The sequence below is a fragment of the Euleptes europaea genome, chromosome 20 (assembly GCF_029931775.1).
Source record: "Euleptes europaea isolate rEulEur1 chromosome 20, rEulEur1.hap1, whole genome shotgun sequence".
NCBI classification, from domain to species: domain Eukaryota; kingdom Metazoa; phylum Chordata; class Lepidosauria; order Squamata; family Sphaerodactylidae; genus Euleptes; species Euleptes europaea.
This window is the reverse complement of record NC_079331.1, coordinates 25,194,375-25,210,791: the sequence shown is the minus strand read 5'-3', so window position 1 is coordinate 25,210,791 and position 16,417 is coordinate 25,194,375. Positions and strand designations below refer to the sequence as shown.

The 16,417-nt window shown below is 59.7% G+C and overlaps 2 protein-coding genes across 2 annotated transcripts; both read left to right on the top strand.

The window, feature by feature from the left end:
* The first annotated feature begins 2,523 nt into the window (after positions 1-2,523).
* UNC45A (unc-45 myosin chaperone A) lies at positions 2,524-9,444 on the top strand. The gene is made up of 19 exons (XM_056865767.1): positions 2,524-2,712; positions 2,836-2,872; positions 3,211-3,386; positions 3,477-3,569; positions 4,021-4,188; positions 4,607-4,775; positions 5,151-5,321; positions 5,397-5,568; positions 5,973-6,273; positions 6,402-6,496; positions 6,650-6,791; positions 6,973-7,113; positions 7,275-7,402; positions 7,997-8,063; positions 8,160-8,273; positions 8,426-8,541; positions 8,636-8,753; positions 8,843-8,998; positions 9,181-9,444. Exons 1-19 carry the CDS (start codon positions 2,524-2,526, stop codon positions 9,442-9,444), a joined length of 2,817 nt encoding a protein of 938 aa, XP_056721745.1.
* Positions 9,445-13,183: 3,739 nt separating this feature from the next.
* RCCD1 (RCC1 domain containing 1) lies at positions 13,184-15,891 on the top strand. The gene is made up of 7 exons (XM_056865766.1): positions 13,184-13,659; positions 13,694-14,140; positions 14,238-14,359; positions 15,096-15,221; positions 15,324-15,449; positions 15,632-15,661; positions 15,749-15,891. The coding sequence occupies exons 1-7, from the start codon at positions 13,184-13,186 to the stop codon at positions 15,889-15,891; spliced, it is 1,470 nt and encodes a 489-aa protein (XP_056721744.1).
* Positions 15,892-16,417: the final 526 nt, after the last annotated feature.

Sequence of the window (16,417 nt, the reverse complement as noted above, 5' to 3'; positions counted from 1 at the left end):
CAAAGACCCTCGTCTAGGCAAGGCTGCCAAGAGCCTGGGGCACACGCTGTCTCCCATCTGCCCGCGTCTGCCTCTGGAGTGCCTGGCACGGGGGCCAGCATCAACCAACGGGGGTAGAGAGTTCCCTGGGCAGTGTGCTGCCAACTGAGCAGGGGAAAGCCACCGCTGGTACCTGCTGTGGGCTCCATCCATGGAGAGGCCGCGGTGCAAGGATGGGGTTGGGAGAGGAGGAGCTGCCCGCATGCGTGAGTGGGAAGGCACACACATGCTGTAACTGATGCGCTGTACATGGGGTTATGCTGGAGCCACAGGCGGCATGCTGTGGGGGTGGCCCAGGCACGAATAGCAAGCGGCAGGAGCACCCCTCCCCCTGGGGCAAAGGCTGACCGCAGAGAGGGAGGCTGCAGCTGGCCGGTGGAGGGGCAGAAGGAAACCGGCAGCACTTGTGGAAGGGGACCTTTGTGGCCAGCAGCGAGCGCACGCCCAGGTGCAGCCAGCGCTAAGTGGGAGGGCAGGTAGTGTTAGCGAAGTTGCTGGGGCGTCTGGCAAAGGGCTGCCGCCGGCCTCTGCGTGTGGCTGGGGGTGGGGAGGGCAGCCTGCTCTTACCGGTCACTCGGGCAAGAAGGTAAGAGCGGGAAACAGGGTGTCTCTGCCTCCCTTCTGCCTCAGTCAGTGGAGGGCAGCGTGATCCAGTATCACACACAGGAGAGGAAACTCCACGCGTGGAGGGATGCATCTGGGCCCGAGCAGGGGAGGCGCCAATGTTGCCACACAAAACACGGCAAGGTTGTGCCCACGGGATGTTTCACGGGCCCTGTGGGCACGATCCTGGCCTCGGCAGCCAAGCCAGCAGGAAGCCGTGTGTTGAGCAGGCAAAGGGAAGGATGTGTGTGTGTGTGTGGGGGGGCTGAGAAGCAAGAGGGGGGGGGCTTCTGTCAGCTGGCTTCCTGCCCCGGCCTCGGAAGGCCCCTGGAGTCTTCCCACCCCAAAGGGAGGCAGGGGCTCAGCGCGGCCTCTTAGAGCAACCAGGACCACCCTGCCATTACAGCTGAGGGCATCTGTGGTTGGCCCACCTGTCCTCTGTGTGCCACGGTCAAGGCCAGCGTGGTGTGGTGGTTAAGAGCGGTGGTTTGGAGCAGTGGACTCTGACCTGGTGAACTGGATTAGTTTCCTCACTCCTCCACATGAATCCGGCTGGGTTACCCTGGGCTAGTCACACTCTCTCAGCCCCACCTACCACACAGGGTGTCTGTTGGGGGGGGAAGGGAAGGGAAGGGGATTGTGAGCATGTTTGATTCTCCCTTGAGTGGTAGAGAAAGGCGGCATATAAAAACCAACTCTTCTTCTTCTCAGAGGTCATTGCTTATTTGCATCCTGGTGTTCCTGTGGGGAGCTTGGAGCAGGGGTGGGTGGGCGGGGGGCTTTGTGCGTATGCACACCCGCCCTGAGAAGGCCACCGGCCCCAGGTCAGCGACTACGCTCTAGGGTAGAGTTGGTGGGTTCAAGGCCAGCCCGAGTGGCCGGCAGCCCCGGGCGGCCTCCTGTGCGCCTCCTAAGCCCAGTAGGGACTGCGGCAGACGGGCTCAGGGCAGCAAAACCTCGGCTTTCCCCGGCCCCCCCGCCCCCGGGTCCCTGCAGAACTGGGCCGTAAGTGCAGCCGGGCCCCGTGGCTCAAGGAGGCGTAGGGATGCTGCCCGCCCGGTGGGGTTCCTGCCTCCCCCTTCCTGCAGCCGGACGGCAGCCTGCGGGGCTCCAGGGCTGCTGCTGCGCCACCGGCCCCCCCTGCTCTTCGCCCCTTTCCCTGCTCGTGCTGGGGGGGGGCTGCCTACTGTAGCCTTTCCCCCCCTCCAAGGAGCTGGGGGGGGTGCGGGTCCTTTGTCAACAACAAATCGTTGCTGTTTTTTGTGTTGAACATATGCTCTGTGGTGATTTATGGACCTAATAGGTACCTAAAGCCATTTGCACATCACAAAATATGTATTTTATCAAAGTAATTGTTGAACTGAAATACAGTTAAGAAGCAGCATATTAATAGTGAAATAATTATTAAGCTCTAACTTAAAATGGTTTTTTATTCATAACAAACTTAATAATGCAAACCACAGTGGCATTTGGCAAAAACAAAACACAATGCACGTCCAGTTTTGTTGTCCTTTAAATTTTGTGGGTGGCCCCCGAGAGAGAGAGAGAGAGAGAGGGGGGGGGGGGCTCAGCTATAGCTTGTTTAGCTTATACGGAAATCCGGCGGCCCGGAAGTCCCGCTGCTCGTCCCCCGCGCCCAGGCAGGCAGGCAGGCAGGCAGGCCGGAGCGCCTCTGCGGGGCGGGCGGTAGGGGGCGCTGCTGCTTTTGCTGCAGCTGCTGGGGCGACGCCTCCGCCGCAGGGTGACTGACAGCCCCGCCGGCCTCCCCGGCGAGGGGGGCGGGGCGTGCGTGCAGCGCCACGCCACGCCCACCACGCAGCGGCGCTGGCCCCGCCTCCCGGAAACGGAAACCGTGGCGGGGAGACGGGCGGCCGGGGGCCGATGGCGGACGGCCGGGGCGATGGCGATGGCGGGGAGGGGCGGGCGCTGCGGCGGGCGGGCAACGAGCACTTCCAGGCGGGCCGCTACGAGGAGGCGCTGGAGGCCTACGCGCGCGCCCTCAGCCTCGGGCCCCCGCAGCCCGACCGCGCCGCCCTGCACCGCAACCGCGCCGCCTGCCACCTCAAGCGGGTGCGTGCGGGCGGGCGGGCCCCGAGGGGGGAGGGGGGAGGGGGGAGGGGGCGGCCGTTGCCATGGCTCCCGGCCCCGTGTGACCGAGGGTCTCTCCCTCTCTCCCTCTCTCTCCCCGGGCAGGGGGACTTCGCGCAGGCCGAGCGGGACGCCTCCGAAGGTGAGGAGGGGGCCCTGCGAGGGCCGGGCCGTGGCCTGGTGGCGGGGAGTGTCGTGGGCCCCCGCCCGGGGTCGGGCAGGCACGGGTCGGAGTCCCCTCCCCTCTGCCAGGGAACCTTGCTGGGAGACCTCGTGCTGGTCCCGGACGCCCCGCCTAGCCTGCCTCACAGGGTGGTTGTGAGGGCAAGCTGGAGGAGAGGAGAGTGACGGAACCGGTTGGGGAGGAAGGCCGGACATCAAGTAAACAAAGCAAGTGAATGAATGAGGGGAGAGGGAGCCGCCGGCTGCCTCCATTCCTCCCTGCTGACCTCTCTTTCTCTCTCTCTCTGTGGTGGGCAGCCATCGACGCCGACCCCGGGGACGTGAAGGGGCTCTTCCGGCGCAGCCAAGCCCTGCAGCAGCTGGGCCGGATGGACCAGGCCTTCTCCGATCTTCAGCGCTGCGTCAGCCTGGAGCCCAAGAACCGGGCCCTGCAGGAGGCGCTGCGGGACCTGGGCAGCCGCATGCACGAGAAGGTGGGTGGCGGGGCGGGGCGGCATGGGCCCGTGCTTGCAGAACAGGCGCTCACTACTCCCCTTACCTGCCCTTTCCTTCCTTTGTCTCAGGTGAGAGCCGTGACCTCAACCGACTCGAAAGTGGAACAGATGTTTAAGGTCTTGCTGGACCCTGAGGAAAAGGATCAAGACAAGAAGCAGAAGGTAGGGCTCATCCTGCGCGGGGGATGAGAAGTGGGGCTGGGCATGCAGCAGTGGGGTGGGCCCTCTTGAGTCAGCTCTCTGGAAAGTCAGAAGCTGTCTGCAGAGGTTGTGCGCAGGGACATGAGTCCACAGCCAGAAGCAGAGGGTCCGTGGTGGCTGGTGGGCAGGCGCTGGCTCCACGCCTCACGGAAGCAGCAGCACAGTTTGCCCAGTGCCCTCGTTCGCCTGGGCTTTACGTTATACGTTACGGGTTGTGGCTTTGTGGCTGCAGGGTACAACTGGTCCTGGTTTGGATCAAAGTACCAGATGGGGGGAGGAGGGGCAGGGCCGGTCTTGTTGGCCAACATCTGCAAGAGTGCCTGTTGTGTGGGGGTCCCTTTGGCAGGAAGTTATTCCATAAGATGGGGAGGGGGGGTCGTTTGCCAGACTGAATTATTCTTCCCCCGGCCAGGCAGCCCAGAACCTGATAGTGTTGGCTCGAGAGGAGCCTGGTGCTGAGAAAATTTTCCAGAACGATGGGGTACATCTGCTTCTGGAACTGCTGGACACGGAGCGGCTCGATATGATCCTGGCAGCTCTGCGTACCTTTACTGGCCTTTGCCGGGGCCATCGTTCCCGGGTAAGTGTCAGGCTTTTGAGAACTGCTGTATCCGAGGAGCACCTGCCTGGTGAGCAGATCCCCAGCTGTCCTGTGGGAGTGGCCAAAGAGGCTGCTTGTACTTATTTGCTTCATTATGTCCGGTTTGCCTAGCCTGGCTCTTACTCATCTGTTCAACACCCGCCTGCTTGCAGTGGCTCCCCTGTACAGAAATTGGCTTGGGTGTAACCCCAGCTGCTGAAATGTCTCTCATGGCGGGTAGGGTCAGGCTTTTGTGGGTAGAGAGCAGTGGTCATATTCTGTTGCCTGCAGTCATTCTTGACCTTAGGGGTAGGGTGTGGCTTCTTCCCCAAGTGCTCGTCAAGAACTGTCCGCACAGAGAGAGGAGGAGCAGAGGCTGCCCTGGATGCTGCCCAGCATCTCTGACCCTGTCTTGCAGACTGTGGCAATCTTGACTGCGCTGGGGCCTCGGCGCTTCTGTTCCGTGCTGGAGTTGGAGGATGAGCAGATCTCACTGGCCACCTATAGCCTGCTGCAGGTCATGTTCGATTCCCTTAAGGAGGGGTTGCAGAGGGAGGTACGCAACAAGGAGGAAGCCGTGGTGTCTGGTGAGTCCCTGGTTGTTCTGGTGCACATCTGGGTAGGGCTGCCAGTGTTTCTTACCAGGGAAGGGAAGGGCTCTTCCAGGGATGATTTGGTGAAGTCATATTCCCTGAGAATTGGGGATTCCCTTATGGGCTCCTTCCTAGTCTGTGGAGGTTATCTCAGATTGGATTTGGTAGACCAGTATCTTGGCCTTTGTGCTCTTAAACTGGAGAGGAGAATTACCTGCCTTGCATTTTTGGAAAAGAAGTACAGTTTGGCCTGAGCTTTTAATTTACATCACACTAGCTGCTGTGTCCAGTCTGCGTTCAGTTTGTGGTTGCCATCCTGGGTAGTACGAGCGAAGATAGAGATGCCCCTCTCTATTGCTCTTCCTTCAGACACATCCAGAGAGCTGAAATTGCTCCTCAAACAGCTGCTGGAAGCCCTGGCCCGGGAGAGTGTTTCTTCCTACGGCCGCGACAGCATACTTAACTTGCTGGTTGGCGTGGTGCCTCGGAAGTTGCTGCGGGAGCCCAACAACAGCTTGACCCTCTGGGTCATCGATCAGGGTAAGGACGTGGGCATTGTGCGTCTGTAGCACCCATAGGATCCTTAGGAGCCTCACTGGGCCCGTGTCCTTGCAGGTCTCAAGGAGATCCTGGCCGTGGGAGGTGCTGTGGCCCATGTGCCTGGCAGCCTGCGTGTGACAGAGAACAGCCACCTGAGCGCTGCCGTCCTGCTCAGCAAGCTCTACGGGGACTTGAAATGCGATGTGGAACGGGAGAATTTCCACCTGCTCTGTGAGAACTGCATCCGGTAGGAGACTTTGGGGCCAGCCGCTCTGGTTCTGGCAGCCCAGTCCCACATGCTCTTGGCAGGAAGAGGAGGCACAGGGCAGAGGGCCCGAGGGTGGGGGCCCTTCTTAGAGCGGACTTCTTCCTCTGCTCTAGGTGTTTTGGGAACAAGCACGTTCTGCTTAGTTTGCTCTCGGACAGATCCGCTGGCTGCCATTCAGTCGCTTGACAACTGTTTTCTCAAATCAGACTTTTGAACATTCCACGATGTCAGCTTAGTTAATAGTTGGGGAAAAGGGCTCGAGTTGCTGAGAAATGCCCAGCGGTTAGTTGTGCTGCACATCTTTGTTTTGTGCCATGGTGGTTTGCTGACAGTCTTTAATTACTTCGCATCAGAAGTGAATTCCTGGCTCTTTTCCCTTCCAGGGGCTGGTTCCAGGGCGAGGAGATGGCTGGAAAGCTGCAGGCCATTCGGGCCGTATCGTGCCTTTTGCAGGGCCCCTCGGAGGCTGGGAACCGGGTGCTGGAGCTGGACGGCATAATGGAGAGCATCCTGTCCTTGTGTGCCTCCTCGCGGGAGGCCGACCAGCTGGTGGCTGTGGAAGCCCTAATCCACGCGGCGGACAAGGCCAAGCGGGCCTCCTTTATCACTGCCAATGGCGTCACGCTACTGAAGGAGATCTACAAGCGCAGCGAGCGTGACAGCATTCGCATTCGTGCTCTGGTGGTGAGCAGGGGTGGGGGGCAGGGCCTGGTTCCTGGGGGAGTCTTTTGCTCCTCCTGGAAGAAGGCCGGGACGGGGATGTGTGGGCACTTTCCCCTCCGCCCTGCTGCAGCGGCTCCTTCTGTTTCCAGGGCCTCTGCAAACTGGGGTCAGCGGGAGGCACGGACTTCAGCATGAAGCAGTTTGCAGAAGGCTCAACTCTGAAGCTGGCCAAGCAGTGCCGCAAGTGAGTGCTTCCCCTCCCCCCCCCTGGGGTGGGGAGGCTGCGGCAAATTGAGATCAGAAGGGTTGGCAGGCTGGGCGGGTGCTGCCGTCTGCGTGGCACAGGTGAGGGGGCGTGTCTTGTTCTCTGTGCTGATCCCGTGCTCCCCTCTCCCAGGTGGCTGTGCAACGAGGCTGTGGGTGGCAGCACGCGGCACTGGGCGGCAGAGGGCCTGGCGTACCTCACCCTGGATGCGGACGTGAAGGAAGAACTCGTGGAGGACCAAGTGGCTCTGCAGGCACTTTTCCAGCTGGCGAGGGTGCGGCGGGAGCGGGCGGGGGCTATGGAGTGCTGCTTTGGGCTGGGCATGGGGGGGGGGGGCGCGTCCTGGAGCTTCCTGCATCCGCCGTTCATTTCAGTCAGTCTCCAGAAGCAGGTGCTTGTGGGGCTGGCCCAGGAAATGGGGTTGCCGCATTGCTTCTTCCTCCTCCTCCCCTCAGTCAGAGAATCAGGCCGTGATGTTCGCTGTGACCTCTGCCATGGTAAACTGCACCAGCAGCTACGACCAGGAGGAGCTGGACCCCCAGATGGTGGAGCTGGCCAAGTATGCCAAGCAGCACATCCCCGAGAAGCACCCAAAGGTCAGCGGCAGGGCAGGGAAGGCGGGGCTCCCCCCGGTGCTTCAGGGAAGGAGCGTGGAGGGGGCTAACTAACACACACACACACACAGTGTTGGGGTGGCGAAGGGGGAACAGACTCCTGTGGCCCCTTCCCTCATTCCTGGTCGTCTCTGACTGCCCAGGACAAGCCGGAGTTTGTACGCCGGCGTGTGCAGAAGCTGCTGGCTGCTGGGGTGGTGTCAGCTCTCAGCTGCATGGTGAAGAACGAGAGCACTGCCCTGAGCGCTTCCTGCCGGGAGCTGATTTCCAGGTGAGGCTTCACCCCTCCCCGGCAGGCTTTGAGACTCCCTGGTGGCAAGTGGCCAGCTTGAGTTTTACGCTGGAGCTCTCATCCCTTTTCCTGAAGCAGCCCAGCAATGAGCACACCTCGCCCCGAGGCAGCCCTTGCAGGCAGGGCGTGCTGCGCGTCTACCCGAAACTATGCTGGTGTCCTTGGGCGCCGGGGGTCAGGGCTGTGTGCCAGCTCTGCAAGAGCTGCTCTGGGATCAACTTGTCCTCACAAAGCGGCATGGGCACTGTGGAGATGGCTCTTGATGTGCCGCCCTAGGCCCTGTAGAGGAAAGGCAGAATGCCACCATTAGGATTCTGGCCCAGACAGGATTTGCTTTAGGGTACCCTCTGACACCTCCCCTCCCCCCCAGCATGGCTTCTCTGGCCACGGTGCAGGCTCTCCTGGCTGCTTTGAACCTTTCAGCGCTGTTAGTCGCAGGCCTGGGCTGCTGCCGGGGGGCCAGTCCCTGTGTGCACAATCCGAAGGTGGGCGGAGGGCGGGCGCAGCAGGGCCTGCTGGTTCCTGGGGCAGTTGTCGCCATGGGCCTTTCACGGTGACTCTTCTGTTTCTCAGGGTGTTCCTTGCTCTAGTGGAGGACCCAGAGGACAGAGGGGTTGTGGTAGCCCATGGAGGGGGCAAGGTAAGCATGGCCCCGCCCGTCCCCCTGTGCCCGTCCGCCTGTGCCCGTCCTTCTGTGCCTCGACTGCAACGATGCCTCTCGCTTCTCCCTTCCCAGGCTCTGATCCCTTTGGCCCTGGATGGCATGGAAGCGGGGCAGACCAGAGCAGCGCAGGCGCTCGCCAAGATCACCATCACGACTTCACCGGAGATGGCCTTCCCTGGCGAGCGAGTCAGTGTGGGCCATCGGGGGCTGTGTGGGTGGCGCTGTCTTGTGGGCCGGCTGCGTGGGCTCAGGAGAGGGGAGCAGGGGGCTGTGGGCTCCCTGCCTGGCCACCCAGCCCTTCCTCCCCTCCACCTGAGCCTGGCTCTCTTGCGCCGCAGGTCTACGAAGTGGTTCGGCCTCTGGTGGGCCTCCTGCACTTAAAGCGCACGGGACTGCAGAACTTTGAGGGGCTGATGGCCCTCACCAATCTGGCAGGGACCAGCGAACGGCTCAGGTGAGGGGGCCAGGAGGAGGGCGTGGGTGCGGGGGCCCTCCGGTCCTGGCCGTGTTGCCTAGGTGCGCCTGCCTCCCTTTTATCTTTCTTGCAGACTGAAGATTGTGAAGGAGAAGGCGGTGCCCATGGTCGAGGGCTACATGTTTGAGGAGCACGAGATGATCCGCCTGGCAGCCACCGAGTGCATGTGCAACTTGGCCCTCAGCCCGGAGGTGAGCAGGCGGGCACAGGCAAGGCGGGGGGGGGGGGCTTCTGCCTGTGCTGTGAGTGAGCGCCTGCTTGCTTGCTTGCTGCCGTGCAGGTGGCAAAGTTGTTCCTGGCTGAAGGGAGCGACCGGCTGAAGCTGATGGTGCTGTACAGCGGGGAGGAGGACGAGCGGCTCCGGAGGGCAGCAGCAGGGACTCTGGCTGTGCTCACTTCCCTGCTTCCCCAGACCTGCGCCCGCATTCCCCAAGCGGTGAGTGAGGTGGGGCTCCCCCTGCTCCTGCCTGGTGCCTGGAGGGTAGCCGGCACTGCCGGTGCCCAGGGCTGAGTGAAGGGTGCAGGGGGTGGGGGGAGGGGTTGTTGAAAGGTGAGCGTGGTGGGGCAGGGCAGGGCCTAGCCGCGTGTTTCCCAGCTGCCCCTCTTTCCGCTCCCCAGACAGCCCACTGGCTGGAGATCCTGCAGGCCCTGCTGCTGAGCACCAGCACCGAGCTGCAGCATCGAGGCGTAGTCGTGGTGAGGAACATGGTCGCCGCTGAGAAGGAGCTGGCAGAGAAGCTCATGGAGAGCGAGATGCTGGAGATCCTGGCGGTCCTTGCCGGGCTGGAGGACAAGCCCCAAGTGGCCCAGCCTGCCAAGGAGTGCCTGGCCCAGGCGGTCACCTATGGCCTGATCCAGCCCCGTGCTGCTGGTGGGGAATGAGAGGCGATTCCCCTCCCTCACACGCGCTGCTTCTGCCTCTGGCTGTGTGCTGCCACTGCTGGGAAGAGGGGCTAGGGCCTGATCCCCCGTGGGCCGTTCCAGGGGTTCTCTGCAGCAGAGTGGCGGATAGATGGAGCCTGCCCCAGAGGAGGCGCTATCGTGGGCGCTCGTGGCTGGTGACGGTGAGCTCTTCATAGCTGCGGCCTGCTGGGGCTGCCACTTGGAGATGCGTGGAGCTTCAGCGTTAGGGTTCCTCTCTCTGGGGGGGGGGGCTGCTTGCTGCCCCCTTCCTTCATGCTTGTCCATTCCTGCTCTCACCTTGGGGTGGAGCTCTCCCTTTGGACCAGACCTCTCTGTGGCTAATAGAACCACAGGTGTAGGGTCTACTTTTTGGTACCAAATGCAGGGTGAAATTAACCACCTGACTGACACACAATGCTGCAGGAAAATATGCACACATCTTTTCTGTGATGCTTGTTTAGCCAACAGATTTTCAGCATTATACTTGTTGACTCTGTAAACACTAAAATTTTAAAAAGTTCAGGAGGGAATTGGTGTGTGTGTGTCTTTGTCTGTGTCGCAGACACCCCTACTGAAGGGAATGCCTGAACTCCTTCATGGTGGGCTGTGGGGGATTCTCGATGACTCCCACTTCAGGGCAAAGCCCTCCTCTGGGCCTGCTGACCCATTCAGTTGCCCAGGTTCAAGTGTGGCTCCTGTTCCCTCGCCGCGTACCCAGCAAGCAGGGCAAGTTGCCTGTTGCCGTGGAGCAGTGAATGCATCTTCAGCCAAAGGCTAGTGGTTAAGGATCGGGGCCTTGTTGGCTCTTTGTGCTCGCGAGATGCCTTTTGCAAGTGGGGTGGGTGAGCTGTCTGTCCACCCCTGGAAGTGGACCGCTGACTGTGGTGGTGAAGTGGTCATTTGCTGTGATAGGTGACTAAGGTTTTTAGATATTGTATTTCACTGAAAAATACTTTATCTAATTTAACCAGTCACCCCAAGCAATGATACAAACTTTGAATTAAAAAATACCCTTTTATTGTAGGTGTGTGTGTGAAGTGCCGTCAAGTCACAGCCAACTTATAGCGACCCCTTTTGGGGGTTTTCATGGCAAGAGACTAACAGAGGTGGTTTGCCAGTGCCTTCCTCTGCATAGCAACCCTAGTATTCCTTGGTGGTCCCCCATCCAAATACTAACCAGGGCTGACCCTGCTTAGCTTCTGAGATCTGACGAGATCAGGCTAGCCTGGGTCATCCAGGTCAGGGCCTTATTGTAGTTACTTCAGTATAATATATTAAAATATAAAAACACAAAAATATATGAGAGATGATTACATGAAAAAAATTAACATATTCTAGCAAAATAGTATAGATCTGGGTACAGGTACAAAGTGAAAGTATTGAAAGTTAAATACCATTAGAGAGTCATGGTGGGGAGCCTTACCCAAACAGCATACAAGCATGCGTGAAGAATCTCCCAACTTTTCACACTCTCAAGCCCCTTTATATACTTTTTCAGTGGTCATCTGTTATGAGAACCAATGAGAATCAAAAGACATTATCAATAAGACAAAACCTCCCTAATCAGATACCTTTCCCATACTTTGATCTCATGTCAGACAAACAGATGACATAGGAATAATACCCTTTCTCAAAATAAATTCCCAATTCTCACACTTTCATCTTCAAGGCTTGTTAACCACCAAAGACAAAGCTGTTATTCACATTTTGACTTGAAATCACGAAGACAAAATAAGTCATTATCATAATAGACTTGAAAGCTAGGGAAAATACTTAAGCAACCACGAAAACAGATAGACCTGTTTTCCACTACTTGGCATTATCGTTAACCTTGACAAGTTATACAATGTCTGACCTTGTTTTGTAGTTTCTGTGGTTTAATATCCTGTCTCACAAACAACTTGTTTTTCACACATGTCTGCCTTCTTCAGGCTCACATTTGAAGCCTTAAATTGTAACTAGGAATTCAGATCCATGCTTCAGTTTGTTAATAATCTATACTTCTAACATTAAATATATAGAGCTTTGGCAGGTCACCAGTGAATCTTGGAGCAAGGAGTTCCGTAAGCTCCATCAATCCATGCCTTTTTTAAAAAGCTGCGCCTTTCCTAATGTTCAGAGGAAAAAATATAGATGATTTTATAAGTGTTTTTGTTACCCTTCCCCTAAGCCTGAAAACGTTTTGCTTGTTTGTTTCAGTTTATATCTCCGCTTTCTATTTTAGTGCAGCAGCAGTGGCTGCAGTAAGAAAGTGAAAGTATAGAACATCAAGCACAACATAGTAAAGTAAATCCACTACCATCAAAATAGAGTTGCAGCTGCCAAGACAAGGTAGAGCAGATTTTAAACCACCAGGAAAACAGTCATAGAATCAGCGTTGGAAGGGACCACCAGGGTCATTTAGTCCAACCCCCTGCACAATGCAGGAAATTCACAGCTACCTCCCCCACACACCCCCAGTGACCCCCTACTCCATGCCCAGAAGGTGGCCAAGATGCCCCTCACTCTCATGATCTGCCTAAGTTCACAGTCACAAATAGCAGACACCCCCCCCCCCGGCCTGTTCACAAATCAGGGGACAGGTTTAGAAGGCACCCAGGCCTTTGATTTTTCTCTCTGGGGCGTTTAAACAGCTAGTGCTTAACTACCTCGGGGCTGGGGAGTCTGCTTACGACCCAAGGCAGATTGCACATTTTAAAAATAATGCAATAGAAACTGTGAGACATAGAACAAGCAGGGTAAGAGTGACACATCTCTGCAGAGAGGAGCAGGGTGGCAGAATTTAGAAAACAGTGCCGTAAGTACAAGATAATTACACCGTGAGTGCTGCCATAAGTTTGAGAACAGGGCCCTCCCAACCAGTTCTATTTTACCACAGCCCTTTCCCCTTTACTTGAATGCCCACCCGAACAATTTAATTGTGCATATTCTGTGGAATGCTAGAAGCACACGGCTAAAGCCAAACTCCACGGTGTGCAACAGACAAACACAACCCCCCTCCCCACAAAACTGGGCAGGAAGGAGGGATGATGGGGAAAATGCCTGCGTGTATGTGTGTGGCTGTGTGCTGTGCCACTTTTACCAGGCAATTCTCAAGGGCCGTCCCCAGTGGGAGGGATCTCAACTGAGTGTTGCCTCGGCCCCTGCTTGGCTCTCTCAGAATGTATCCTGGGACGCCATGGGTGGAATCTTGCACTCCCCCCACCCACCCCCACCCTGAGCTTTTTGTAAGCTGGAGCCCACAATGTGTGAGATGGACCTTTGAGCTAGTAAAGTTCTTTCTTGGAATCAACCTCCCCCCGCCCAAAAAATACGCCTGATATATATTTTTTTTTTCCAGCAGAGGCTCTGCCAAAGGTCAGGGAGTATTTCCCCCAGAACTTGCAGGCAGTCCGAGGGAGATGCCCAGGGGTCAATGAGTAAGCCTGGCCCTTTGGCCCTGTAGCTCTGCAGATGGACAGAGGAAGAAAGGCTCTAGGGGTTTAGTGGCGTCACTGTCAGGGAAGAGAGAAGGAACACGAGTCTATAAGGTGTGGGGGGGTGGGCCTTCTTGGGGGTTAGTCTTTTTTGGCACTTCCTAGTTTTGGCTCTTGCTGTGCAAATAGGGGTGTGTGTGTGTGTGTGCCTGTCACTTATTTCCCCCCCCCCATAAAACTCGGCATCTCCGCCTGAGCTCGGAAGAGTTCTGGAGGGGGGGAGGCCTGGGGGCCGCGCCCCGATGCCCGTGCTCCTCGCGCGGCGGGGAGCGGAGACGGCCGGGCAGGGGGCTTTCCCGCTCTCGGCGGTGCAGCAGAGGCGGCCCCCGGAGGGAGGGAGGGAGGGTCGCCCCCGTGGGGCTGCCTCGCCTGCTCGCGGGAGGAGGAGGAGGAGGAGGGGGGGGCGAGAAGAGCGCTGCCGAGACCCGGCGAGCGAGCGAGTGCAGACGGCTGCCGCCGCCGCCGCCTGCTCTCCACCCGGGGCGGGGAGCGGCAGCCGGCGCCGCCCTCCCCGCGCGAGCCCCTCCCTCCGTCCCTCCCCCCGGCTGGCTTGTGGCGCGCCTCGGGGGCGGGCGGCGATGGCCGTCGGGGGCGGCTGGTTCCAAGTGGGCTTCCGGGCGGGGTGGGGCGCGGGGCTGGAGCCGGTGCGGCTGGGCGGCGGCGCGGGGGCGGCGGTGCGGCCCAGCTGGAGCTTCGTGGGGCTGGCGGCGGCCGGTGGGTGAGCGCGGCGGGGGCGGGGGGCGGCGAGGGAGGGAGGGCCCCCTCCCCCCAAGGAGCCCCGCCTGTAACCTGCGCTGTGCTTGCCTCCCGGCAGGGGCGGCGCCGGTGCTGCGGGGCGCGGGGGGCTGGGCGGCCCTGCCCGGGGACTGCCGCGACGTGCTGCCCTCCGAGACGCACGTGGTGCTGCTGCGCGGGGGCGCGCTGGAGGCGTGGCGCGTGGCCGCCGGCCCGGCCCTCGACCCCCGCGGGCCCGTGTGGCGGCGGGAGCTGCGCGACGCGGAGGCCGCAGGGGAGCCCGGGCCGCCCCCCGACCCCCTCCCCGCAGGGCTGCCCCTGGTGCCGGGCGGCTACGTGGTGCCGCGGCCGGGCTTCTTCCGGCCCCTCTGCCCGGCCCTGCGCGCCCGCCGCCTGGCCTTGGGCCACGAGCACGCCGTGCTGCTGGACGCCGCCGGAGACCTCTTCACCTGGGGCAACGGCAGGTAAGGAGGCGGGGGGGGGCGGGGGGCGGGCCCCCCTCCCCCTCCCCCTCCCCCTCCCCCTTCCCGCAGGGTGACCCCCGGGCGGCGCCTTTTGCAGGCACGGGCAGCTGGGCCACGGAGGACTGGAGGACGCCGCCGAGCCGCGGCGGCTGGAGGCCTTGCAGGGGGTGCCCATGGGCCCCGTGGCGGCCGGCGGCTGGCACTCCGCCAGCGTCAGCGGTAATTACGGGGGCGCACCGCACCGGAGCCCGCGGGGCGGGCGGGCAGGGGAGGCGCGATGGGCCCTCGGTGGGCAGCGCTGGCTCGATGCCCTCAGGCACAGGAGGAGAGGGGAGGGCATCTTGGCCCTCTTCTGGGCGTGCAGCGGGGCTCACTGCGGGGAGGGAGGGAGGGAGGGAGGGAGGGGTGAATGCCCTGCATCGCACAGGGGGTTGGACTAGATGACCCCGGGGGCCCCTTCCAACTCTACGATTCTGTTGCTCTCTGCGGGGCTCACTCCCGCCCTCAAGCACAGAGAAACTGGGCTGTTGATGAGAAGCCAACAGAAGCTGCTGCTGCCCCCGCCCTTTGCACACCCCAGGCGAAATGGCCACACCGGACAGCAAGATGCAGGCAAGGGAGGGGTGGGGGGTACTCCATGAGGAACGATTCCAAAGGGCAGCCTTTGATTCTGACTTCTGCCTCCTGCCAGGATGGTGGGACCCACCCTATCCGCGGTCTCTGACAAATGGAGCCTTGGCTCTGGGAAGCTCAGCCCTGGAAGGCTTGTTGGTCTCTCGGGAGCTGCTGGACGCCAGTCCAGAGGTGGTGCCGCAGACCAAGGCGGCCAGGGGCCGTTTCTGGATCCAGTCACCCACCCGAAGCAGGCGGGCCTGGCCTCACTCTGCCCCTTTCTCAGGGCGCATCGGAGGCTGCTTCCGTGCTGGAGCTCCTTGTCTCCTTCTCTGTCTGACAGAAGCAGGCGACTTATATATGTGGGGTTGGAACGAGTCCGGGCAGCTTGGGCTGCCTGCCAAGGGGGTGCCGGAAAGCCCCGTGGCTGCTCCAGCAGAGGCCGACCGCAGCGGAACACCATCTGGCGGTAAGCCTGGACCGAGTGCCCGGCTGGCATCCACCGGAGGGGGGCGGGGAGTGTGCTTGCGGCCCATGGCATTGAAAGGCGGCCTCTTTTCAGGGCCCCCAGCACAGTGCGAGAGCCCCCAAGCCGCCTTCATTTCCATCCAGTCCTTTCCTGCGCTGCTGGATATGCCTCAAGGGACAGATGTCAGCAAGGTCAGCTGTGGATCGCGCCACACCGCTGCCCTGACACGTAAGATGCTGCTCTCGTGACTGGTCAGAAAGGAAAGATTCACCCAGCTAGAGGCTTACCACCCCTGCACCAAGGCATGCCCTTTGGCACAATGCTGGTGCTTGCATTTGGGCTATGTTTATGCTAGAGACATCCAGGTTTGGCTCTTAATACCTGAACTGTGCCTGTCTTTTGCCTTTTAGGAACTGGGGATCTCTACACGTGGGGCTGGGGTAAGTCCCAAAATGAGCTCCCTGCCTTCTTCTCCGTGGCACTAGCCCTCCCCCTGAGAAAGGGCTAACAGCTATGCTTATTCCTAGGTAAATACGGGCAACTGGGCCACGGGGCCACAGCTACTTCCGACAGGCCAAAGAAAGTCTGCTGCTTCGAGGCCTGGGGCCTTGGGGTGGAGGATGTGGTGTGTGGGCCGTGGACCACTTTTGCCCTTGCCCTGCCCCTCTGACCCACAAGACAGAGAAGACCTGTTGCTGGCAGGGTGCCCGGAGGAGCCCCTGCCTGGCCTGCAGAAGGTGCCAACAAAGTCTGTTGGTTCAGCATTCTTGCCAACAGGTGCTTCGAGACGGGGGTGTGTGTGTGAATGGATGGAGAGAAATAGTTTTAACAAAACCACCATCAGTAGAGTCATTCTTGCTGTATTCCCTGCAGAGTTAATAATAATAATAATAATGCATCTAATAATTCATTTTATTAATAAAGCTACGGTGTCTTTACAGTAAATTTTCTTCGTGGTGGAGGCAGGGTCTGCTGCTTCAGCAAGCAGGGTGGGTGGGGGGTGTCCAACTTGCAGAGAGAATAGGAAACAAAAAACATGTGCCTGACAGCAAAAGGGCATCCAAATAAATAATGGGGGCTGTAGTGAAAACAAAGTGCAAATCAGGCCCTGATAATCAAATGCAGAAGGGAAAACCTCTCTCTGTCACACCCAGTCTCCCCGCCACCACATCCCACACAAAGGGGGTGGGGGCAGC